The following is a 24958-nucleotide window of genomic DNA, read 5'->3' as shown; positions in this document are numbered from 1 at the left end:
AGCCAGCACATGAGGGTGTGGCCAAAGAAATGCTTCATCTTGGTCACATTGAACTCATAGGGAAGACGCTTGCAAGGACAAAGGCAGACAAGAGCCCAGGAGAGTTAGCAACATTCATTATCACACATCCAGCTTCCTCTGCCTAAATCTAATTCTTAATCCTATACCTCAAGTGTGATTATTTTCAACTGATCTGTTATAGACGTGGTCACGCAAACTCAGACAGATAAACCGACTGATTAATTAATAATAAACTTCTTCTTTTTTTAATCTGTCTTTACAACCTTATTTCTCTCTGTAAAGCCTGTGGATGGGTGTGAAATTAATTTTTTGGTCTAATTTGAAATTGAACATTCCCCTCCTTTCTCTGCTCTGCTATGGCACAATTTAAATTGCTGCAGTAATGGGGGTCAGCCAGGAGTCAATATTATTTCTTTTTGTCTCGTCTGGAGGGACCAGAGGTGAGAAAAGCTCATCATGAAGAGTGAGAGAGGTGGAATAGAGAGAGTGAGAGAGGAGAAGAGGGAGAGGGGGAGGGGTTGAAGATATGGATTGGTGGTGAGGTAGGTAAATTAAATGTTTCTATCTTGACTGCGTATGGAAAATGAGGGCCATGGGGAACTATTGTTAGATGAGGACCCATGTGTGATGAGGAGGCAAAAGAAGAAGAGGTGGTTGGCAACTTACTTAAGACTGCCAGTGTTGTTCTTCCTCTCTTGCTCCTCTCGACGGGCCCGCAGCTGCTCCTCAGCCATGGACATCTCCTCCTCCATGTTGCTGATCTCCTCCTTGGCACGTCGACGGTTCTCCTGAAAGAGCAACATACACATATGAGGGAGGTACCCTGGAAGACAAACATCACTTTTTAGTTAAATGGCCAATGGACCTGTGCGACCAGTGACAATCTATTTTTCTTTCTAACAGATTACAAGCCAAAATTGTTAGAAACCACTGGTTCAAGGGCCCTGACACACCAAGCGTCATCTGTTGGCCATGTCGGATTGTCTGTGGCCCTAGTTTTGGCAGTGTCCTACACTGTTGGCACTAGTCGGGCATGTCGACTCAGCAGCTAGTTTATTGGTGAGTGGAATCACTCTGATTGGCAGTTCAACGCACAAGGTGTGAAACCTAAGTAAGGAAGGAAAACAAATGACTGAAGTGAAGAGGGCATGAGACTGAAAAAACTTGGTTCATGCTGGTTTATATCTAGTGAAGCGCAGCCATAAGACACTTGATACTTATAATTCATTATAAATCACATTTATAATGCATTATAATTCACTACAGATGCCCACACAATGCACTATAGATGTGGTCTTCATAGCTGTGTTTCCCAAATGTATTATGTTAGGTAAGATTATGTGTTTTTAGTCATTGAGCTCTTCAGCAGAAATAGTTTGAAATCGTTTATGGTTAATATTGAACATCCGGTTGTGTTAATGCGCTAACTAGCTATCTAACTTCTTTAGTCCAACCTGTGAGTTTTCCAGTTATCATTTTTTGAATAACAAATACAGATTACCAGATAATGCCGGATGCTATGGAGAGTTATTTTTTAATGAAGAATGATTGATGATGTGCACGTATGTAGTGGCTTTGTTCACTCAAAGAACTGAACTCTGTTAAACACTAGGTATGATTATAATATTGGACAGAGTGCAATTATCAAGACTTAGTGCAATTTATTGATTATTTATTACTGTTGTTCTGTGATAATATTTGCTGTCTTTTTTTTAACTTTTATCTTGTATTTTTTACCCTCTCCCTCTAAGAGAGTATGCACTAAAATTTCACTATACATCTGTACAATGACAATTAAGTACTGTATGGTATTGTATTTCCTCTCATGCAGGCACAAATGTATGTCCCAAAAGCTGTAGTCTCTGCAATATGTTTAGGAAAGAAACAGACAGCCTTTGTCACCAGTAGTTCTTTGATGTCGGTTTGGTGTTTGTGGGTCTTAAAGGACAAAGCCCAAATTATGAAATCAGAATAAAAGCACAGATATATGTGGACATTCCTGGTTCTGTAATGAATTAACCCAAATTGTGTTTCGTAGGTACCAGCCTTGTATTTTCTTACCTGTCTACTCTTTCCTGCATGTTTGATGCTATAAAACATGGGTCCAAGTTCTGCCAGCCACTCTCCATCCACTGCAGTCACACACTGCATGTACTCCTGCAAAACAAAGCACAAGTTTATCATCAGCAATGCATACCATATATCACTGATTGTTTTCATGCTGGCCGACTTCTCTAGCTAACAGACTTTTTACCTTGGTGGTCATGACGAGCTCGTGGTAGATGATGTAGTCAGGAGTGTAGCCCATACCGAACAGTGAGCTGGTAGGATGGAGGTGACATGGCATGCCTGTCCTCACGTTCACATATTCACCAATGCCCTGGGAGCAAACACAGGCATAAATAACAAATTAAAATGTGCAGCTGAGAATTTCTGTCTGTGTTGATCTAAGTGCGTGCGTGTGTGTGTGTGTGTGTGTGTGTGTGTGTGTGTGTGTGTGTGTGTGTTTGCACCTGCCGCCTGCATCTACAGGAGCACCTTAAGGTCAGAGCAAATCAGGTCATATGGGCTAATTTGCTTCTCCACCTGGCTCAGACAGCAGGAAAATAAATTTGAAGTATATCCAACTGTGCTACAATTGCCTGGGTTAGCCACCTACTCATAAGTCAAATGGAGAACCTTGATTATACAGTCATAACTACAAATTCCCTTTCAGATTTTAGCAGTGTATAATGTGAAGCCAGAAGGGATATTTCACCACTCTGTAATTATGCTGCTATAAATCTGCCACAACCAGTTGCCACTAGGCGTAACATATTCACTGAAAAAAAAAGAGAATAAAAAAATGAGTGGAGGAAGTACTTTGAGCTTTGCAGCCTGGTGGAAATATGCAGCACAGATGCACTTTCTGATGATGTCCCAGTCTGATCCACAGGAAATCAGGTTCATCCTCTGTTGCACCATGATGTCCTTTAATTGGGAGCGCACTTCACGCACCTGCACAAAAACAATATTTATTAGAAGTGGAACCACATAGAAAACAAGTCCATCCTGCTGGCTTGCAATCAAGGGGGAAATATAGCACTGATGTCATGTAAAAAAAATGTAATTTTATCATTTTGTCAGTGTAATCAGCTAACCACTACATTAAAAATCAGCAGGACACTAACTAGGTCGCACAGGACGTTAATCACATATGACACATAATCAAACACCAAATTAAAAGCAAGAAAACAGTTTAAACTGAGATTTCCACATTACCATCTTGATGTGCTGGTATTTGTGTGAAACTGGATGGCAGTGTTAAATAAGAGAACAGGCAAAAATTAGGAGTCTGACCTTGCGCATGGCCTTGGTGTGGATGAAGTGCTCATTGCACCAGATGCTGGAGTAATTGTTGTTCTTCCACTGCATGTAAACATTAAGGTAGGTGAGGTGGTCACTCTCTGGGACTGAGAACTTCTCCCTCACCTGGTCACTCTCTTCTTCACGACCCTGCAGAGACACACAGATTGAGCCTTCTTGCATCAATACGATTTTTTGGGTTGTTTTTCCTCATGCCAAAATATTGTGAACAAGCTTTTTTATGCATTTAATAGTGACAGCTGTTAAAAACAATATTCAAAATCACTAAAACATTACAGGCTGTGAAGCTAAAAAAAGAAGCCATGAACACAACATAGATAAAAAAAAAAAAACCTTGTTAACGTTAAACTGATATAACATTATCGCTTATACATCCAGTAGTTATGGAATGACATTATCATTCATTTGGAGTTGAGTTTCTGGTCACCTGGTGAGTGTAAGTCCATTATTTACTCTCTTTTTATCTCTGTTTTTGGTTTCCACTTATTCTTGAGGGAGACATCTGCCTTTAAGCTGCTACATGCTCCACTGTTTACCAGCTAGTTTAGTCAGCCTGTCTGACTGCCTATCTGTTATTGCGTTTTCACTAAAAACAGCCTGCTACCACCAAAAACTACACTATGACAGCTAAGTAAAACATGAGATCTGCATGCTGAAAAACCATAACAATCAGCTGAAAATACAAAATAGCTCCATAGAGCTTAAGGGAGCTGCAGATTCCTGGGATAATACTCTCTCGGTTCATCACTTCAAGTGACCCCCTTCACATACAAGTAATCATGTGACCCATTGTTAATATAACCTATAGATTATAGCCACTTTAACACACCAAAATACATTAAAAGTATGTGTGATTTATCACTAAGAAACTACATGTTACATCTCATTGTACAAACCTGTATTGTAAAATGGCAAAGACATGAACTATGACAATAAGCAGTTGTCTATCTTGACTGACTACATCTATAGGCACAAAATATTCTTTTTTTATGCCCTTATTTCAAAAAAGACAATACACCTAAGTTGTATTACATGAGTAATGAAAATGAATATTTCACTGAAATTCCTGTTTACATGCAGCGTGCATACTTCAATAATGTTGCCCTAACATGACTGATTGTGCTATTTTGCTTCTTTGCATCAAAACATTTTTTGATTTTTTTTCACTGATGGTGGACTCATTTAATTGTGCAATTACAGCCTCCCTCTTTTATTCTTTTAAGTCACCCTATTGTGAAGGGCACGTTAAGAGATTTGAGCATATCCAAAAACCTTTCATGACAATATAAAGAGCAGACCATAAACAGACAAGAGGCCATATGAAAAGAATGCTCCTAAAACCCAACTCATATCAACATCCCACGTCTTCATCAGAAAATACTGAAAATACTAATTCAGAGTATCCAAACCTAATATGCTGTCTGCATGACCCGTATAAAATTCAGAATATTGATATATTCAGAATAATAGTGGAGTGTCTGTGTGCATGTGAATGTAGTTAGTGACACTGTATAAAATGTAACGTACTTTTGGTCTGTAGAAGATGGCCGGCACTGACAGCATGGAGACAATGATGAGGATGTCAGCACTGCAGCCCATGTCGCAGGATACAATGAGCATCTTGGAGAGGGCAGGGTCGAGAGGAAACTCTACCATCAGACGCCCCGTCGGTGTCAAAGCACCTGAAATGAAAAAAAGAGAGCACAGTTAACAGGCCAGTAGTGAAGATTATCAAAGTACATGAGTCGTGAAGAATGTAGGAGGAACGAGTAAAAGACCAGTGATAAGCTTCTTTTCCATTAACAGCCTGCTGGCGTGAGAAGGAAGCCAGCAGAACGTGACACTTATTTGTCTATCACCATGAGAGACGAGGATGAACTGTTGACAGTTGAGAATACTTGTTCAGAAAAAAAAAGAGAGCGAGATCAAAAACTTTGCCAGTGCTGATTTAAATGATTAGACGACAGAGTCTAAGAAGCTTATGAGGAGGAAAAGCAGAGAAGCGGAGCAGCCAGTTTGGGGCAGGTAAGCCTTAATCAGAGATAATCTGCTGTTAACACACCATACACGGAATCATCAAAAGTCCCCCCTCATCCCGAAATCCCTAAATCCCCTGGAATCTGGCTAAGGATGAGACAGAAATGAGACCTGACCAGTCAAATCAAACACAGGATCAGTTACTAGGCAATTACTTCACTGGCTAAACTGCACAACTGCCTCCTCCAGGCCTATTTGCTGTGTCTGCAGCATCACTGTAGCATCCTTTAAACAGTAAGCCTCACGCCTGTGTTTGTGGTGTCAGCTTCACTATGAGGGAGCTCAAACCAGCAATGAGGGGAAAATATGATCTTGAAATACCCACAATTCTCTGTCACAGCTTCATCTTCATCTCAAAAGGGGGATGATTTAATATTGCTTGTGTTCTCTGTATATAAGACTGATCGAGGTATTGAAAGGCCTGTGACTAGAGGCAAGGAAAAGAAAACTGATATAAATATAGTTAGGATACACAGCATGACATCATTAGTACTATTTTTAATCAATTCAGTAAAGTACAGGTGGCATCAGCAAACACCCAACCAAAAACCCCTTTTCTACAGTAAAAAGTATACCCCTGTATTTATGTCTTGTTGTCTCTTTTTTGCTGCTATGCATGTGTGGATTTATCTTGTGTGTCTAGCCCTGTGTTGCTGTTTCTTATTTATTGTGACTGCAGCAAAACCAACTGCTTTTTGGGGACAAATAAAGGCCTTGAAGTTAATTACAAGTGTTTGAGTTTTTTTTGTTCAGTCATTAATGTTTGATTTAGATCTGCAACAATTATTTGATTAATCAATTTGTCTATACACATACAAAGTATCTGTTCCAGCCTCTCAAATGGGCTGCAACTAACAATTATTTTCATTCCTGATTAATGTAATGATTATTTTCATGATTAATTTATATTTGTTTAGTCTATCATATGTGAGAAAATTGGTGAAAAATGTCAATCAGTATTTCAAAAGCCTGAGACGACATCCTAAAATGTTTACTACCATGAAAGAGAAAAGTAACCAGAATCCACAAGCACATTTCAGAAGTTGAAATTTGATTTTTAAATTTTTTATTAAAATTACTCAAACTGAAATCAAAATTAGTTAGCAAATAATTTGATAACTGACAGCTAAACAATTGATTGTTGCAGCTCTATTCTCTAATGTGAATATTTGCCTTTTCTCTTTTTTTCTCTGTGACAGCAAACTATCTGAATATCTTTGAGTTTTAGACAAAACAAGACATTTGAACACATAACCTTAAGCTCTGGAATTAGTGATGGGAATTTTTCCAAATTTACTGACATTTTATAGAGTAAACAATTAATAGATAAATTGAAAATACAATCAGTAGATTAATCAATAATGAAAACAACTGTTAGATGCAGCCCTAATTTAAATGCACATTGAAGGATTTTGCCAAACATTTAAGTCTGTCAGTTTCCTGAAGATGGACCTTGTATGTTGACGACAAAATAATGTAATCAGTTTAGACTTTGTTCAGATGCATACAAAACTGAATGTAGGTTATTGTAATAAATGTTTTTCACGCTGCCAGCTTGACAATCCCAAAAGACAGAGGTGAACTGATCAAGTTTGCTTTTCTTTTAGACCTAACAACATTTTAATAGATACAGCACATATTGCCAAAATCTTTCATTGGGGACATAATTAGCTCTCACAAACATAAAATACTCAGCATATTAAAAATCTATTGGCAAAGTCAATTTCATGTAAATATTTAGAAAACAAAAAGTACCATATCAGCATGATATGATAATGATATGCCTCCAGTAATTCCAGCCCCTGTACACCACCTACCTGTGTTGTCCAGAGCTCCTAAAATCCAGAGCTGGTACATGGAGTTGAGCATGTTGTCCTCAGGAGGTGGATCCATGAAGTGGAAGAGAAGCAAATCCTGAACACCCAGAGACTTCAACAGCAGGACTACGTTGGCCAGGTTGGTCCTCTGGATCTCTGGTATGGTGGTAGTCAGCATCTCATTCTTATAGGCACTCTGAGTGTAAAGCCTGGACAAAAGCAGGAGGATAAAGAGAGAAACATGGTACAGATTAAAACCAGATTTTCGTAAACAAGAAAAGTGTGCAGGTATTTGTAGATGTCAGCGGGATCCTAAATAAGCAGTAAGATGTGGATCATCTGCAAAGGAAAAAGCAGGAAATTATGACTTTGTAGTGGATTAAGTTGGGGATTCATTACTCAATCAACAATTAATTTAAATTATTAATTAATCAATAAATCAATACCAAACTATATAACTATAACTCAGAATGCAAAATTATGACTCAGAAAAATATGAATTGGTACAAAGATGAAGTGGAGTAATGGGGCTCAACTTTGGCTATCAGGAACAATAAGTTTACATTTAGAAATAGAATTTAAAAACCTCTGAGCACCACCCATTAAAATAGAAAGGCTGATAGCCCATTTTGCCTCATTGATCAATCTAGTCTCATAATTTGAAGGTTTTTGGAGTTTTTTTTCCAGGTGTACAGGGACACGACATTATACACACACACATCACAAGATCAAGTGTCTTTATAAATGAAAGGTTTATTAAACTACTCACTACACAGCAAAACTACTCCGAAAAGACTACCAATGAATGAGTTTAAGAATAAGTATAGATAAAAAATTGAACATTGAACACAGCAAAGACACAAAGTGAATAAAATGACTAAATAAACAACAAACTAATGCAGCAACAGTAAAAATGAGGGGATGAAAACCAGTGAGGAACTGAATTAGATGTGACACCTGGACTTGATCAGGTGCAATGAAATTGTGCAAGATGATCAAACAGATGAGAAATTAAAATTAAAGAAAAGTCAATGTCAAGCATCGATCAACAGCAGAGAGGCAACCTACTGTATCCCATAAAACATTGAAGGAAAAGATAAAGAAGAGGCCTGATTACAGAATGGCCTATAATTGTATTGATGAGAGAGCCTAACTTAGGTCTAACACTTCCCATGTTTCCCTATCATTTAAGAGCACCAAACCCATAAAGCACAGGAAGGATTGATGCCAGGGAAAAGGTTCCCTCTGGAAAAGTTGCAGTGTGGCCTATGTGAGGTTGCTGGACGGTCAGCTCGGTTACACTTGCAAATCCGGTGACTGGCCTCGGTCGGTTTTTATGTTTGTTTTCTCCTTCTTTCTCTCCCAACGAACAGCTTGATCATCTTCTGACACCTCAGGTGGCTGAGATAAGATCCCGACTGACAGCTTATCAGGCTTTGTTTCACTCAAAGTCTCTTGACTCTCAAAAAGCCCAAAACCCTTCAACTTCACTGGAGTTATAACTCCTGTGACAAAGGGGTGTGGTGCTTGACCATCAAAGCGGGAAAAATACACTCCTCCCTTCCATCACTTCTACTGTTTTAACTCTCTAGTTCTAATTTTTCCTAAAGTGTTGATAAAGTTCACTACAGCCCTTCAAAGCTCCAATATTTGAAACCATGACGCTCTCCTCTTCTGATCGATACCAATCACTTAGGGGAAAACCAAATAATTCTTTGGCAGATCATTAACTGAGTAAAACAGCATTTATTTCACAAACATAATGAGTATGTGTAAAAATAATTAAGTGTAACACTACAGTGTCAAAACACTCTGATATAATTAAAGGTTATTTAAAATCCTATTTGAGTAAAGGTATACAAGTACTAGCATCAAAATATAACAAAGTATGAAAGTACTCACTATGACTAAAGGTCTATCAAACAAAACCTATAATTAGAAAATCACAATTTGCATGATTGCAAACAATACAGCATCTGCAAACAACGGTGTATGGAGGAGGGATAATTAAGATACAGATAACGGACATGTATATCAAAATGCAAATCTGTATTAAGAGTCTTTCCATTAATTGTGAAGCACGCTGCTGGCAGAGGGTTACAAAAGGTCACACCCCTCCACACACACACACACACACAGGCACAGCTTGTGTTTGTGAGTTTGGCCTCAAAATCGGCAAATAAGCAAAGTATGAGATCACCACACAACATTTCAAAGTACGCTTTACTTTGAATACGAAAATCAGTTAATGTGGTCCTATCTTCCAGTCTGGAGATGTGCGGGTGTGTGTCACATGTTAATTGCACAACAAAAGCATACATTGTTAGTTTCTATGATGTAGGGATCTCCTGATGTCTCCTTGAGTCTTTGCAGGAGCCCAGTTGATAACAACTTGCCCACAATATGATACAATACACTTTATAGTCCCCGAAGCGGAAATTTGTCTTGGACTCAGTGCCGCAGATAATGTCGCCACACTTAAAACAAAAACAATTTTTGCACCATGACATTAAAACACAACAGCCTAAACTGCAGATAGGCAACTACACATAGTCACAGTTTCACCCAGTACAAATTGCACAAATTGCACACATTGCACACGACACCTATTGCACTCACCCAGTGATAAAAACACATATTGCACATGCCCAGTAACAAAAACACGTATTGCACTCACAGTAATAAAAACACCATGAAACTATATAACACAATTCCTCAGGCAGCATTGTTTAAAACTTTTACAGAGGAAGAAACAAAGGACTTTTTTAAACACTTGAGTTTGCAGTGGGGGACTCTATATCGTCTGCCAGACGGCAAGAGCTCGTTCTGTGAGGAGAGGACGTGAGACGGGTCCGTCGTTATCCTCTGGGCCTGCCTGAGAAGAGACTCCTCTGATATGGACTGGAGGGGCTGGTATTCAGTCTTCCCCATCACCTTCATGGATGCATGTACAAGACGAGCAAGCTTACTTTTGCACTGTGCAGTAAGGGTGCCATACCATGCTGACAGCCCGTATCTGATCAAGCTCTCCAGAACGGCCTCCATGACTCTCTGGTCAACACCAAACACTCTGAGTCTGCGCAGCAAGTAAAGTCTCTGCTGTCGACGAGAGCACAGACTTTTGATGTGGACCTTCCAGCTGAAGGTGTCATCCAAGTGAATACCCAAATACTTGTACAAGCAAACCTGGTTAATGTGGATATCATGTATGATAGCAGGAGTATGGCCCCCCACTGATCTAGGATCCATTATCATCTCCTTTGTTTTTTTATATTTAAAATTAGACTATTAGTGTCACAACATTGCACAAAGTTTTCAGGTTCAGAGCTGATGGACTTCTATCCGTGACTGCACTCCCAGACATCAGGAGAACTCTATTGTGAATTATGCAGACGACACCACCATTGGCCGTATTACAAACAACGATGAGAGTTCATACCGGGAGGAAATCAACAATTACTATCACTGAGAACCTATCTTGGACATCACACATCACCACCCAGGTTAAAAGAGCACAGAAAAGGCTGTCTTTCCTACGGAAATGTAGGAAGGCTAAATTCCAGAGCAGGATCCTGGTTAACTTCTGCAGAGGAGCAATAGAAAGCATACTGACTGGAAACATCACAAACTGGCATGGTTCGTGCTCGGCCCAGGACAGGAAGGCTCTACAGCGGGTGATTAAATCTGCCCAGAACATCACTGGTTCCCATTTACGGAGCATCAGTGACCTCTGTGAAGTGAGGTGTCTGCACAGAGCCCAAAGGACACCAAAAGACAGCAGCCACCCTAGCCACAGTCTGTTCACCCTGCTGCCATCTGGAAAAAGATACAGAAGTAGCTGTTGCCGAACCACCAGACTACGAAGCAGCTTCTTTCTCCAGGCTGAGAGACTCCTCAACTCCTCCTTCGACGCCAACAAGATGTAGCAGGATTTACTTCAATTTCATTTCTTCTTTAACAATGTTTAAAAAAATAAATAAATCTAAATTTTACCTTGTACATTTGTGCAGCAGGCTGAGGATAGCGGTGTCCTGCCTATAAGCAAACTGGAACGGGGAAGTGCCCCGTTGACCTCTGCTTTGAGCACAGACAGCATAAATTTTTCAAAGCATTTCATAACAATTTAGGTCAGAGCCACAGGTCTAAAATAGTGTTTATCGGTTACACATGGTTTCTTAGCTATAGGAACTAAAATAGAAAAAGAAACAGCGTGTGTATCCACTGACTGTTGAAAGATGGGGCACCAAGCTGGGGTGAGCTCTTCTGCACAAGCCTTCGAGAGCAACGCAGAAACACCAGCCAGACCAGTGGATTTTTTGGGCACACACCTGTTTAAAAATGGACTGTATCCTGTGTGGGTTGACCCCAAGGGTCATCTAAAGAATCTCCAAAAGAAGTTTCAGTTTTGGGTAGGCATTTGAATATCTTCTTATCAGGAGTTGTCCTCATGGGAAACATTCAGAGTCTGAGAAGTGAAAGAATGACTTCACAAAGCCCTCAAATGACAATTACAGCTGTCAGAAGTAGGCGCTTATAATTACAGAATAATTCTGATGTAAATGGAGGTTTTGAGCTTGTGAGTGAGTGCCTGCAGGAACTGCTAAAAGGGTCTTTGAGTGGAAAATTCTTCATGCATGCAGAGTAAACCAGCGTGACTCATTCTCTCTGCTCTCAAACACACACACATCCACAACTACTCTACAACCTTTACTGTACTCAGTGTAAAGCTCCTCCAAAACTGATTTCTCATAGATTTGTGTGAGCTGGTGTGTGAGAGCAGTTGGGCCGGAATAATTCAGAAATTTGTGGATTTTAAAAAGGGCAAATATCCAGACACTGTAGGAAACTTAGATGGAGGGAAGTTTACCACAGTTCATCTACACATACTACCCAGATTATTTTGCTACACAGCTGGTTGAGAATCAGCAAAGTATCCCTTTACGTAAATATGGCTAAGGAAGAGGGGGTCAAGAGAAACTTCCAACAGGGTCTTTGGTGTAACATTTCTCTGATTCGTCGATTTATCGAATAAATAATCAACCAATTAAGCGATTATCGAAATAATCATTAGTTGCAGCCCTACATGAAATCCTCCAGACATTAGGATTCTGACCCTTTTTCTGCCTCTGACTGTCTTGAAAGCTCGGCCATCTCACACATCCAGAGCCCTGAGCAAATCATCTGGGGAGGGCACTCATCTCAAACCACTAAGAGAGAAAACACACTTTTAAAATAAGTTATGCAAAAATGATGCTACATTCTCAGGGACACTGGAGAAACGAGAATGGAAAAAATTATCATATTCAGGTGGTTTATTTTTGAATGTGAACTAAGACGGTGGGAAATAACGATGTGATGTTAAAATATCCTCTTTTTTGTAGTGCCAGGAGACTTTTGGTACTGTCAGCTAAAAACACAAGTTTAGGAGCAGCATTACAGGGACCTAATGATGACACAACTTTTAACCATGCACTAATTCCAGCTCAACACTGACTGTGCCTGTGATCACATGCTTGTGCAGAGAGAAGACATGGCCATTACCTGTAACACTGTCCTGGTCCTGTACGTCCTGCTCTGCCAGAACGCTGATTCGCATTAGCCTGGCTGATGGGATAAACCTGTAGAGCATCCATTCCAATGCGAGGGTTGAACACCTGTTGACACAAAAATAGAAGAATGATTTAAACTTGCACATAGGGAGAGAAGCTTTCAAGAACTGCAGTGTGGGAAAAAAAACATATTTGTAATGTAACTAAGGCCTTGGAGTACCTTAAGTTTGCAGTATCCTGCATCCACGACAAACATGATTCCATCAACAGTGAGGGAGGTCTCAGCGATGTTTGTAGCAACAATGCATTTCCTTACACCATCTGGAGCCTAGCAGAGAATAAATGAAAACAGTCAGTTTTGTTTTCTCACTTGTTTTCATTACAAGGACTCAAGGATGTTAAGTGGATAAATATATTAAACATTGGGAACAGCTACATATACAAACCTTCTGGAAGATCTTGGCTTGGAGGTCAGAGGGAAGCTGGGAGTAGATGGGCAGTACGGCCAGAGGAGGAGCATTCTCCAAGTCCTCCAACCGCTCCACAATCTGATCTGACGTCACCTGCAAGGACAACAATGTACTATACTTTAACTAGGAGCTGAAAATGGAACAAACCTCTGTGTAAACTAGAGTTGCAACTAAAGATTCCTTTTATTACCAACAACTCTGCTGATTATTTTCAAAATGAATTGTTTATTCTATAAAATGTCAAAAATGTGTGGAAAAGTACATGTCACAACTTCTAACACCCCAAAGAGTCATCTTCAGTTTGCTTTTCTTGTCCAAACAACAGTCCAAAACCCAAAGACTCTCCATTTACTATCATAAATGACAAAGAAAAGCAATAAATTCACATATTTAAGAAGCTCGAACCAGCAAATGTTTGACATTTTGCTTTAAAAATGACTGACGTGATCAGTTGATTATCAGAATATCTTGGCAATAAATTTTCTTCAGACTAATCGACTAATCATTGCATGTAAAGCATGTATAAATAAACAATGAGTCTTTTTCAGAGCAAAAACTACTACCTTCCTCATACAGCACTTTTTTTGCACAAATCAGATAACAGTCAGCTCAAATGAATATGCAGCAACTATTTGTGAGATAATAGCAGCCATGACCCTCACCTCAATATCCTCCTGGCCGGGCATAAAGATGAGGATGTCTCCGATCAACCCGCTGAGGTGGATCTGCAGGGCCTGCTTCACTGCTGCCTCCACATAGTCCTCCTGTGGTGTCTGCACAGCACAGAACACAACATGTCAGTCCAATGCAAAACAAAACCACTGAAATTACCATAAACCAACTAAAATACAATTCAATTTGACACGGCAGTTTAAAGGGAGGTTATTATCAAATGCCAAAAGATAGTTTGTGACAATGTAAATGTATCAAGATGGCGCTGCGGATGGCTGCCTCAGTGTGTTGGTGCACATTGTTTTGTGTGTTAATGTTAGTTTTTGCCAACAAACACTGAGCTTTTTCACCAGAGAAGAGCTTATGAACATAAGGACTTCAACACCGCCAGGTTTGTTTCCTACGTTTTTCGCGGAACCCGTGGAAATATTGGACATCGTGGTCAAAGGTGCGCTCACCTTTGCCAGAATTATTTTTATTCTTCCTTCATGTTAATTTTTTTGCACCAAAACACCAAGTCGCATTCCTTGTATATGTAAACGTACCTGGCATTAAAACTGGATTCTGATCCTGATTCTGATTCACACTGTTTATCTATTGTTTGTAGGGTATTTGATAAACTGAGCACTGTGCTGGTAGTGAAAATATGACTTAATGTGACACATAATTTTACTGCACTAGTGTCTGTCACATAGGCTTTTTTTTTAGGTAAACCTATTTTGTTTTAATTTGATTACAATCTCAGATGATTGTGCTTTAAAAGAAATATTAGCCTCACTGAAACAGTTTCAGAGATTACAAATGTTCAGTAATTTCTGAAATATGACATGATGATAATGATCTAATTGCCCTTAAGTGGAAGGAGAAAACAAACCTTGCTAAACAAGATGTCTACGGGAAATGTTCTTCCTGGAATGTGGAAAATGGGCACGTTGCCAAAAAATGCAGCAAACTTGTCTGAGTCCATGGTCGCAGAGGTAACGATGAGTTTCAAATCCGTACGTCGAGATACAACCTGATAAACGCAGCGGACAGAAAAAACATGGTTAAGTGAGATGACAGCGAATTTACACTGAAAGCAGAAAAGGAAGCACCAACGTCATTAAAAGGAAATGTATCCTTTAGACACACAGCAGATGCAGTTGTGTGTATGTCTTGAACACAAAAATAAAAAAAAAAATCTATATTTAATGGGTGTCAGGTAGTTGTGTACTGACCTCACGCAGCAGACCGAACAGGACGTCAGTATTCAGGGAGCGTTCGTGAGCCTCATCCATGATAACAGCGCTGTAGTGGTCCAGGTCTGATTCCCTCAGTGACTCCCTGAGCAGGATACCGTCTGTCATGTACTTAATCAATGTTTTCTCCGAAGTGCAGTCCTCAAAACGGATTGCGTAGCCCACCTGCAAGCAACAGTGTCAGTATAATAAATTAAAAATAATATGTGTGATCTCTACAGTACTTGCTGCCAGCAAATACCACTGTATGACATGCAGGGGGAATTACAAAAAAAAACAAACAAATCATGCATTTTTAAAATAAAAATACAGACTCTCAGTGTTTGCAGTAACAGCAATTTTGAACACCCTTTATCAAAAATTTAAGCATCTCCAGTGCCTTCCTTTTTTGTTGCCCCACAGTTAAAAAAAAAAACCTCAGGTCTGCAACAAACATGATGTTTTCATTTTGAACACTAGATGGCGGTGTTATACAGGACATGACTTGCAACTGAGGCAGCCCTGACTTCTTCATTACTGCAGCATACAGGCCATTCAAAATAACATCATGGCAGAAATACAACGACACAGTAGCTCTTTGTGTCTCTACTCAAAAGTCACAGGAAACAACATGAGACATCAGGCAGGATTTCAATAAGTTCACAGCTCTACTGTATTAGTTAAAGGGTATACTATGCAGGAAGAAAATTAAATTCATTCTTACAAAACCAATGCCTTTCAGTCATCACTTGTTACCCATGATAAGTGTGTGGCAGTGTACAAAACCACCTTCAATGTCACAGATGAAACCAATGAATTCACTGGCTCCGTGGTGGAATTGATTTGTAAAACAACAAAAGCAGATGTACCTAAAACCACAGTTAAATCTTTTCATAACCAGAAACCACTAATTACCAGAAACATCCAGAAATATGGACAACTATAAAGCAGCAGCCTACAATGTATGCATTGTACAAGTTGCAAATGTTTTTTTTAATATATATTCACAAAAAGGGTAGAGTTCAAGGTCTTGATCAAATTATCTCTAAATGCTATAGCTACCATTTGGTTAAAATTGAAATTATCATTCTTGCTGGAGCCGCATGCAGTTTTATGATGCATTAATGAGTCTAACAGACTTTTGTACAGATTCACAAGCACGTCTCACTTTACCTGACAGAGAGACAAAGTTTTTTTTCTTTGTATGCAGGGGTGATGATGAAATTTTTTTTTAAAAAAGTTGCATTTACGTCAAACTACACTGAAAGAAGCAAGACTGGAAAAATTATCAAGGGGAGGTTTATGTCTAATAGACACAGTGAATGCCTAAAAGCATTTTCTGCATGATCATATCAATACTTACGATATCAAAAGCAAATTAATTTACATTAGATGTCTCAAGGGCTCCACAATCAGCAATACAACTGCACACAGACTGCTGGTTGGCAACAGCAAGGCGTATTCCTAAATGTTGTTATTGGCTGACAGTCACACAGCTGTTTTACCTCCTCTCCAAGGTTGGTGCCAATCTCCTCACTGACTCTCTTGGCCACACTCATGGCTGCCACTCTTCTTGGCTGAGTACAACCCACCATGCCATAGCTAGTGTAGCCATCCTCATGCAGGTACTGAGTCAGCTGGGTGGTCTTCCCACTGCCCGTCTCCCCAACAACAATCACTATGCTGTTATCCCTGGGGATGGAAATTAACGCATTGCAGCAGTTAATATTGAAACTCTATTAAGGAATAACTTTTTGACATCTTTAATGTGATGTTAAACACTTTTTAGGTAAAAACTAGGAATAAAATTGAATTTGAGAAAAACAATGAACTCTGAGTATCAATACCTTATAATGTTAAGAAGTTGCTGTCTGACAGCAAAAATAGGCAGGTATTGTCTTTGCTCCAGAAGGCTTTTCTTCTTAGCAAACTCACTGCTGGCCTCACTCTTTTCTTTCATGTGGTCAGCAAATTTCTGCTCAGTTCTGTAAAGCAGAGGAAGAAAAATTACCCAAAAATTAATACGTATGACAGGTAGGAAATTAAAGTTCTACAATTTCAGCCTGTGAATTATTAAGAAGAAAATGTAAATTGTTTGTTTGCATAGACAGTCTGGTCACCTGTAGTCTACTTTGCCATCCTCTCCTACAGGTTTCCCCCCAGAGGTGTCTTGTTCCTCCGTCTTTTTGATGCCCATGATATCCCCCAACTTGGTGCCGGCCAATTCCCAGTGTTTGTGCTGTGCCTAGAAGCAGAATTATTCCAGTTAAATCATATGATTATGGAAATACACTGTAAAGCACCAGTCAGTAACTTCACACACAGAAAAGATGATGGTTATGTAGCGTTGTAATTGTAAAGCTGTTTCACTTCACTGATGGTGGTTTCAGTTATAATATCATCAACCAACCAGGTAAAATGATCCGGAATAAATTATTTACTGAAGTGATGAAGTTAGACATTGTTGGCATTATGAACCAGACAGGTGCACACCGACAAACCAGTTTGTCATCCGTCAACGGCAGAGTATGAAGATCATTTCTGATTTGCAGTTAGCGCTTTACCACATTCCTCCAAACAGAGATAAAACAACAAGAGGCCATCTTGTGATGGCATGACACCAGCTGCGACGCCAATAGTATGTTGCAATTGGGCATGTCCTGAGAGACATGACAGAGAGGGTTTTCCATTGTCCTGGATTTCACTGGCTCAGTGGACAGGACTGATTAACTGGAACCATCATATAGTGATCTGTGACTTAAAATGAATGTGGGCCAGGAGCCACTTCCCCACTTCCTACCTCTCTACATCTGACGCCCTTTCTCGGAGTTAGGGGTGTGCAATATCATATCCTTAACAATAATACCGGTATCATTTTTAATATGATAAGAAAAATTCATATCATGATAATGGCAATACATCAAACTGGTGACATAATGGCGTCATATCGTTACACACAGCAAAATGAAATGTGGCTGAAAGTTTTATGGTCAATTTTGGACTTTTCTGTTCTTTCTTTTTGCGACCTGCCGCTCAAAGTATGCAGTCAGTGGCTGAGAGAAGCACAGTGGCAGCAGCACAGCGTCTCTCTCCTCTCTCGCTATGCGCACACAAGAATCAGTGCAGTCAAGTCACTTTGTCACAAGCCTGTCCTAATGTAAACCTTGGTAACGCTTGCGGCATGACAAAAAACCTTTTTGTTCTATTAAATTTGTTGTCAAATACTTTTTTTTATGTTGACATATATCACTATAACACTTATTTTGTTTAGATTGTATATTCTTGAAATTAATAATAACATTTTCTCAGTATTTTTGTCATATTGGCAAGAATATCATTATCACACAAATACCCTGAAATATTGTGAATTCTCACTGGTTTCAGTTTAGAGGTACAGAAAAACATAAACAGCGACAACATTAGTGTTAGTTTCTAATCTAGCCAACCTTTTTGCGTTCTTTCTGCTCACGGTGTTTCCGGACAAGCTGGCTGCCTTTACGAGCGATAATGGCCATGTCAGAGGTAGCATCTTTCACAGGGATGACGGGCTCTGGCTGCAGGACAACAAAAACATAAATACAAACATTCAGATAAAAAACAAACTCTTCAAAAAGTTGTGACAAAAAAACTGACATCTATGGCACTGAATCATTTTAGTCGAGCTATTTGTCATCCTAAACAGTAAAACTAGTGACTAGAGGCCTTTAATTATGAACTGTTTGGGCCTAGTTTACCTGTTTAGTGAAGACTATTCTTCCATCAAGAAAGGGAGGCACCAGGTTGTGAACCAGCAGGTGAACCTTAGCAGCATTGTCCTCCTCAAAGTCTTCGTCCACCTCCAATCTCTGCACCACACCACTGGTCAGCATACGGTTGGTCTCCCACCGCTCATTATCCTGAGACAAGAAACACAGCCTGTTACACAAAGATGACCAACACAGACAGATGCACTCACAGGACAAGTGTAGAACAAACATATACTGTGTGTGCAGACACAAGGTGAAGCGCTGACCTCGTTGATCTGTCGCTTCTGGGCAGATATTCTTTTTTGAGTCTGCTTCTGAAGGATCTGCTCTCTCTTCTTCACATATTCCTCAGACGTGGTGGTGAAAGGGTTGTGGAACTCATCGTAGCCTTCGTCCATCATATACCAATCTCTGTCAGCTTGCTACAAAACAGTTGGACAATTACAGATGTAAAAAAAAAAAAGTATTAACAGAAAATAGTTTATAGCTTCAACAAGGCATAAATGAGGGAAACTGTACCACTCACCTTCTGGTCCTCCTCCCACTGGTCTTTCTCGTCCTCGTTATCAAACACAATTCCTCCTGCACCGTCTTCTTTCCTACCTGGAGATGGAAAAAAGAAATGTTACCAGACATGTTAAATTTAAAACTTGCATGTGAGCACAAAATTCGTTTTTAAAACAGTACCTTTTCCTTGTGATAAACGAGGTGTAGAGCCTAAATGCTTTCTGTCATTGGCCCACTCGTTGTACTTGTACGATGGGGTAGGCAGAGGTGTGTCATCAGGGTAACGGCCTCTGACCGACCTAAAGCACACACAATTGTTTTCATCAGGTAGCACGACAACAAAGAATTTCATCTCAAATGTGAAGAGATGAACTCAAAGTGAAGACTTATAAATGCCTCTGATATGTCTAATACTATTACTACACAATAGGGATGAAATGTCAATAATCATGGAGTTGAAAAACATGGTAAGATTAAATACAAATAATTATGTTGTAAATTTAGTATAATCCATAGCAGGCAATTTAAGATTTTGTTTATTACTTTTAAATTCTTGCATGATCTGGCTCTGATTTACATTTCAGAACTCTTAACCCCTTATTCTGTTAGTTAGTTAGTTTTTTAATAGTTTGTAGGTAAGAATCTGCGAGCAAAAGCAGGTGATTCACCAGAAACTATTATTTACATTTGCCAAAATCCATAAGAAAACTCACAACAAAACACAATGTAAAAACTGCTTTTACAAATATGATGCCTGCTGAGGAATATACGGAATTTTCTATCTAAAACTAAGGCCTTGGGGCCAGGAGGACAAAAAAGTGAGATGAAATGAATGACAGTAGTTTACCTGTCTCTCCTCTCACTCTCTCGGACAGAGCGGTGGCTTCGCTCTGAGCGATCTGTCTCTCTGTGAGACGGAGCAGGGGATGGAGACTCCCACTGTGAATGTCGTGAACTGGCATAACCGCTGTCATCCTCCTCCCAGTTGGACCGTGAGGGTGTGAAAGAATCTACATTTAAAAAATAAGTAAAAGTCTCATATTATGCTCATTTTCAGGTTCATACTCTCTGCACTGTCATTGCAGCTACTTAATGACTTTAACTGCGCTGTAGCTGCAGGTTCTATCTGAAATAGTACAGTCATAACATCACAGCTTTACGGAAGTCCTGACGGCTTGATTCAAGGCAATGGTTTCTAAAAACAGACTGCATGTATTTCTCTGTGGACTGAACATTTTGATACTTTTACAGTATTAATACAGCACCTATACTTGCTTTATGATAAAGACGACATGGAACTCAAACTTTTTACAATATGGGACATTTAAGTTTGGTCAACCAGTTAAATATAATATCCCTTGTACAAGGACAATTCTAAATAATGCAGATGAATTAAACAAAAGTACCCCTGGGGCGATGCTGTGGCGTAAGAGGTTCTTCTCTCTTGCTACCGCGGCTGATGCGTTCGGACCAGCCATCTCTCTGTGAACGCTCACTCCTCTCACCGCGCTCTGAACGCTCTGACCGACTGCCACTGCCACGGCCATAGCTGCTCTCTCGCTCATCTGACAGACAGAGAAAGACAAAGTCACTCTCTACAACACTGACTGATCTAACATTGTGTTTTTCAAATACCACTTTGTAATTAATAAATGTAAAATAATGAACCACCTGCCCTCATAAGTTGCCTAAGTCCAACATGTAGGTACTTACTGTTCTCACAATAGTCAAACAAAAGACAAATTGCATTAAATCTATTCACAATAATATGACACAGAAAAAACATGCAGGTCCTCCCATTTAAGAAGCTATCAACAGCTTTTTTTTTAACTTGAAAAATGATGTCGCTCTACAACCAAAAGTCTACTCTCATTAGAATAAAAACACTACTTTATGGTCTTTACAATCACCTCTTTCACTCCTTCGGTCTCTGCCTTTATCTCTGCTCCTTTCTCTGTCTCTTTCTCTGTTCCTGTCTTCTTTGGAGGAGGCGTAGACTCCATGCTCACGTCTGTCTTTCTCTCTCTGCTGGTGTCTGCGTCGGAACTCTTCGCTGACGCCTCCGGGGTTTGAAGGTGTCTCTGAGCCAGTCACACGATACTTCCTGCTGGCAAGACTGAGATAAAACATCAGTCATGATATAGATTGTTTTGCACGTATTATGAGTTTAGGGGAACAAAGAAAATGCAAGGAACACATAAAGACTCACAAGCTAAAAAAAGATCCAGAGGTAAATAAATCCAAAGAACTGAATATGAATTACATAAATAAGAAACATCAATAAACTCCACGAGACATGCGGAAGTGATGATTTTCAATAAAATGCTGATCTGCGTGAAGCACCAACACTTACCTCTCCTTCTTAGCATCGCTGTTCTTATCATCGTCTTCTTCATCAGACCCAGAGTCGCTTTTGTTTTCCTCCCAGTCTTTGTAAGAGGAAACCTTTGACTTCTTTCTGTTTCTCTCATCGGCACCAGCATCTGACTGCTCCTTACTCTCTCGCTCCTTCCTCTTCTGGGCTGCCAGCAGATCCAGGCCCAGCAAGGAGGTGCGCGGAGTGGGTGCCCGAAAAACGTGTGGCTCTGCAGCAGCACTCTTCTTCTTTACAATCAGTCCACCAACTTGAGCGGATGGATCAGACCCTTCCAGCCTGTGCATGGACACATCGTCATCCATTGTCTGTGGGGAAATAATATGTGCAAGGAGTGAAAATGTGTAAAGTTTGTAAAGTGTTTCTCATGACAGGTGTTAGTTTACAAAAAATCATATGATTTATAGGATGTCAGAAAATAGCAATTATTTCCAACAAGATCCATGAGTTCAGGGTGACCTCTAAGGTGCACAGTTACTGTTGTACACTACAAACATCAACAAACATTCACATGTGAGAAGTTGGAACCAGTGAAATTTTAGCATTTTTGCTTACAAATAAAAATTGCTGATTATCAGAATGGCTGAATTTCATGTCAATCAACTTAATGACTTCTAAAATAATTGTTTCAGCTCTAACTGACAATGAAAGAAAAACAGAGAACAGCACTGAATCCTTACAGCGGAGTAGCTGGAACAAGAAAAGTTTGCTATTCTTTCTTAATAAAGTACTCTATCTATCAAATTTGTTGTCAATTTTCTATTAATTCATCACTACACTTAAACAAGATTTGTGTCACTTAAAAACAAGCATGTCCAATGTCCAGCCCAGGGGCCAATTGTAGCTTTCAGACCACTGATATACTGAATCACAACTATGTCATGTATGTATTCAACAGCAAAGAAGTGTCAAGTCGACAGCAAATTATTTTTCAACGACAAATGAAAAAGTCGTGTTTGTCTCATTTGTATCTGTCTCATTTCTTTCTTTCTCTTTAAATAACCCACATGATGCGGGAGGCGGCTGGGCCCCAGGTATTTTAACATCTAACTCGGCTCTTTGAAAAAAAAGTTTGGACACCCTGAGCCAACCCTGGGCACATGTGGGCTCTACAATCGCAACCTCTTAATTTAGTCTTAATAACAAAACAATTATTTATCTAACTCTTTTCATTTCCAGCCTGAAGATGCAGCGTCTGGTTTTCCTACTTACTCAGAAATAAGACTCAAGTAACTTTAAATAATCAGTAATTCATATACGATGCCAAGAGTGGCCCCATTTGTAACATCAACAATTAGTATGTTACTCCAGAGTCACGCGTGGAGATAAAATCCTAGCAGCGTTGCTGTCTTTTGTTTTAGATCAACTTTAACGCTGTTTTACAGTTTAGTCTTGAAAATAACAAACACAGCCACGTTAGGTGATATTGGGGCGTTTCAGGAGGACACGTGTTGTAAATACTGACTACGTTAACTGCGACTCATCCACACATTTGTACCTAAACTGTTATATTCCCCCCTTTTTTAGACACAGACAGATGACATGCAATTAAACTATTGCCTACCTCAACAGAGCAGCTAGCTGCAGCTAGCCTGCGAGCTACCAGGTTGTGTCCCGACCAGGCCGGGCGGCAAACTGCGGTAAGCTGCTGCGCGCTTATTTTAGCGTAAAATGTAGAAACTCTCACATCAAGTTAAAGATTTGAGGTCAAGTAATGGACAGGTAAATAACGGAGGAAATGAGGGGCCTGATGCTTTCACTGGAAAATATTTAAGCCGCGGCTGTCGTAAACACAACGCGTATGTTTACAGACAAGGGAGCGGCCATTGCAACCCCACAATTCCAAGCGGCGAAACTTTACTGAAACGTAGTGCGTTAACAGAGGGACAAATATGAGGACAACATTAACTCTTTGAAGCCTGAGCAAATTGGTTTGATTTATTGCAAAAACATAGGGAGAAGGCAACATAGCAAGAAATTAGTAGAAGTTAAAAGACTACCTGATTTACTTTTTCTTAAAGACAAGGTTAAAACAAATGAAAAAAACAAGTAATATACCCACAAAAAATGTAGAAAATTTAGAAAATATAAATGTGTAATTTCTTATGTAACATTACTTTAAATATGCGATCATAATGATTATAAATATAGTTTTCTGAACATTTTTCCAAGTTTTTGATAAATTTTCTGATAACTGTGCCCCGTTTAAAAAAAAACTAATTTTCAGGTCATTTTCCTTGTCACCTTTTACTAATTCTTGTAATTTGTGGGACATTTCGTGTCAAGTTGGTCATTGCCTTTTTCCCCATGTTTTTGAAAAAAAAAAAAAGAAACCAATTTGTTAAAGTTTCAAAGGGTTAAATAGCTTATGAGAGGCATCTGAATGCAGCACAAGAAGACTTACGTCAAACCAGGTTCTGAATGGTTGATACATGGGATTCCTGTGTAATCACACAGAATAAATAAAATAGATGACAGGTAATGAATGACAACATTTTATGTATATATAGATAGATAGATAGATAGATAGATATAGATATATATAGATATATATGTGTGTGTGTGTGTGTGTGTGTGTGTGTGTGTGTGTGTGTGATATATATATGTATATGTTATATATTGTGATTGTTGCATTGAGTTATATCAGGAAAATTCCATTCAGTCTTAAGAATGGCAAATGTACATAGCTTTCGAAGCACTCTGTGGGGTGGAGTTGGCGACAGAGTTTGAACCTCATACAAACAACATATTTTTGCTGCTGATGCATGAGTAGAGATTTTTATCTCGTGGGTTAGTCAGACCTACATTATATGTGCTTATTGACAAAATTACATTTTCTTTAAAATGTCTCCTGAGACAAATCTACTGAAAGGCTTTGCCAAATATATACTTGAATGTGTTTGCAGAGAAGAATATCCAGACTTAATATGTGAAGTACACCGTGCACCACTGGCAGAGTACATATCTGTTTATCAGTAGTATGCATGTTCTTTACAAGCCCCTTATCAGCACAGAAAGAGGCACATTACCAAATGTTATTCCCATTTGCAAAAATGTAAAATCACTTGAGTACAGAATTTTAGCCATATATTAATATTAAAATATACCAGTCCAATTGAAATCTCGGAAAGTACTGAAAGTAAAATTTAAGCCTTCATCTCCAGACCAGACCTGTTTTGTTT

At 39.3% G+C, this 24958-nt stretch overlaps 1 protein-coding gene across 1 annotated transcript; it reads right to left on the bottom strand.

Annotated features, from left to right (window-relative positions):
• Nucleotides 1-293: 293 nt before the first annotated feature.
• dhx38 (DEAH (Asp-Glu-Ala-His) box polypeptide 38) lies at nucleotides 294-23607 on the bottom strand. Its single transcript, XM_042489630.1, has 26 exons — nucleotides 23341-23607; nucleotides 21756-22084; nucleotides 21313-21518; nucleotides 20809-20967; nucleotides 20250-20412; nucleotides 19583-19701; nucleotides 19422-19498; nucleotides 19162-19317; nucleotides 18884-19045; nucleotides 18596-18703; nucleotides 17270-17394; nucleotides 16997-17134; nucleotides 16655-16841; nucleotides 15150-15335; nucleotides 14807-14947; nucleotides 13923-14033; nucleotides 13237-13353; nucleotides 13011-13118; nucleotides 12783-12895; nucleotides 7242-7450; nucleotides 4915-5069; nucleotides 3361-3516; nucleotides 2884-3018; nucleotides 2276-2401; nucleotides 2083-2178; nucleotides 294-809 (listed from the first exon to the last, which is right to left on the bottom strand). Exons 2-26 carry the CDS (start codon nucleotides 22079-22081, stop codon nucleotides 684-686), a joined length of 3705 nt encoding a protein of 1234 aa, XP_042345564.1. The 5' UTR covers nucleotides 22082-22084; nucleotides 23341-23607; the 3' UTR covers nucleotides 294-683.
• Nucleotides 23608-24958: the final 1351 nt, after the last annotated feature.

Source organism: Plectropomus leopardus, chromosome 1 (assembly GCF_008729295.1).
Source record: "Plectropomus leopardus isolate mb chromosome 1, YSFRI_Pleo_2.0, whole genome shotgun sequence".
Taxonomy (NCBI): domain Eukaryota; kingdom Metazoa; phylum Chordata; class Actinopteri; order Perciformes; family Serranidae; genus Plectropomus; species Plectropomus leopardus.
This window is presented reverse-complemented; position numbering and strand designations above follow the sequence as displayed.

Excerpts from the sequence above, each read along its gene's own strand:
- dhx38 (XM_042489630.1), bottom strand. The coding sequence starts at position 22,081 with ATGGATGACGATGTGTCCATGCACAGGCTGGAAGGGTCTGATCCATCC. Across the intron at positions 16,842-16,996 it reads CAACTTCTTAACATTATAAG|GGATAACAGCATAGTGATTG; the intron begins GTATTGATACTC and ends TTCCATCCCCAG. Across the intron at positions 810-2,082 it reads ATGCAGGAAAGAGTAGACAG|GAGAACCGTCGACGTGCCAA; the intron begins GTAAGAAAATAC and ends TTGCTCTTTCAG.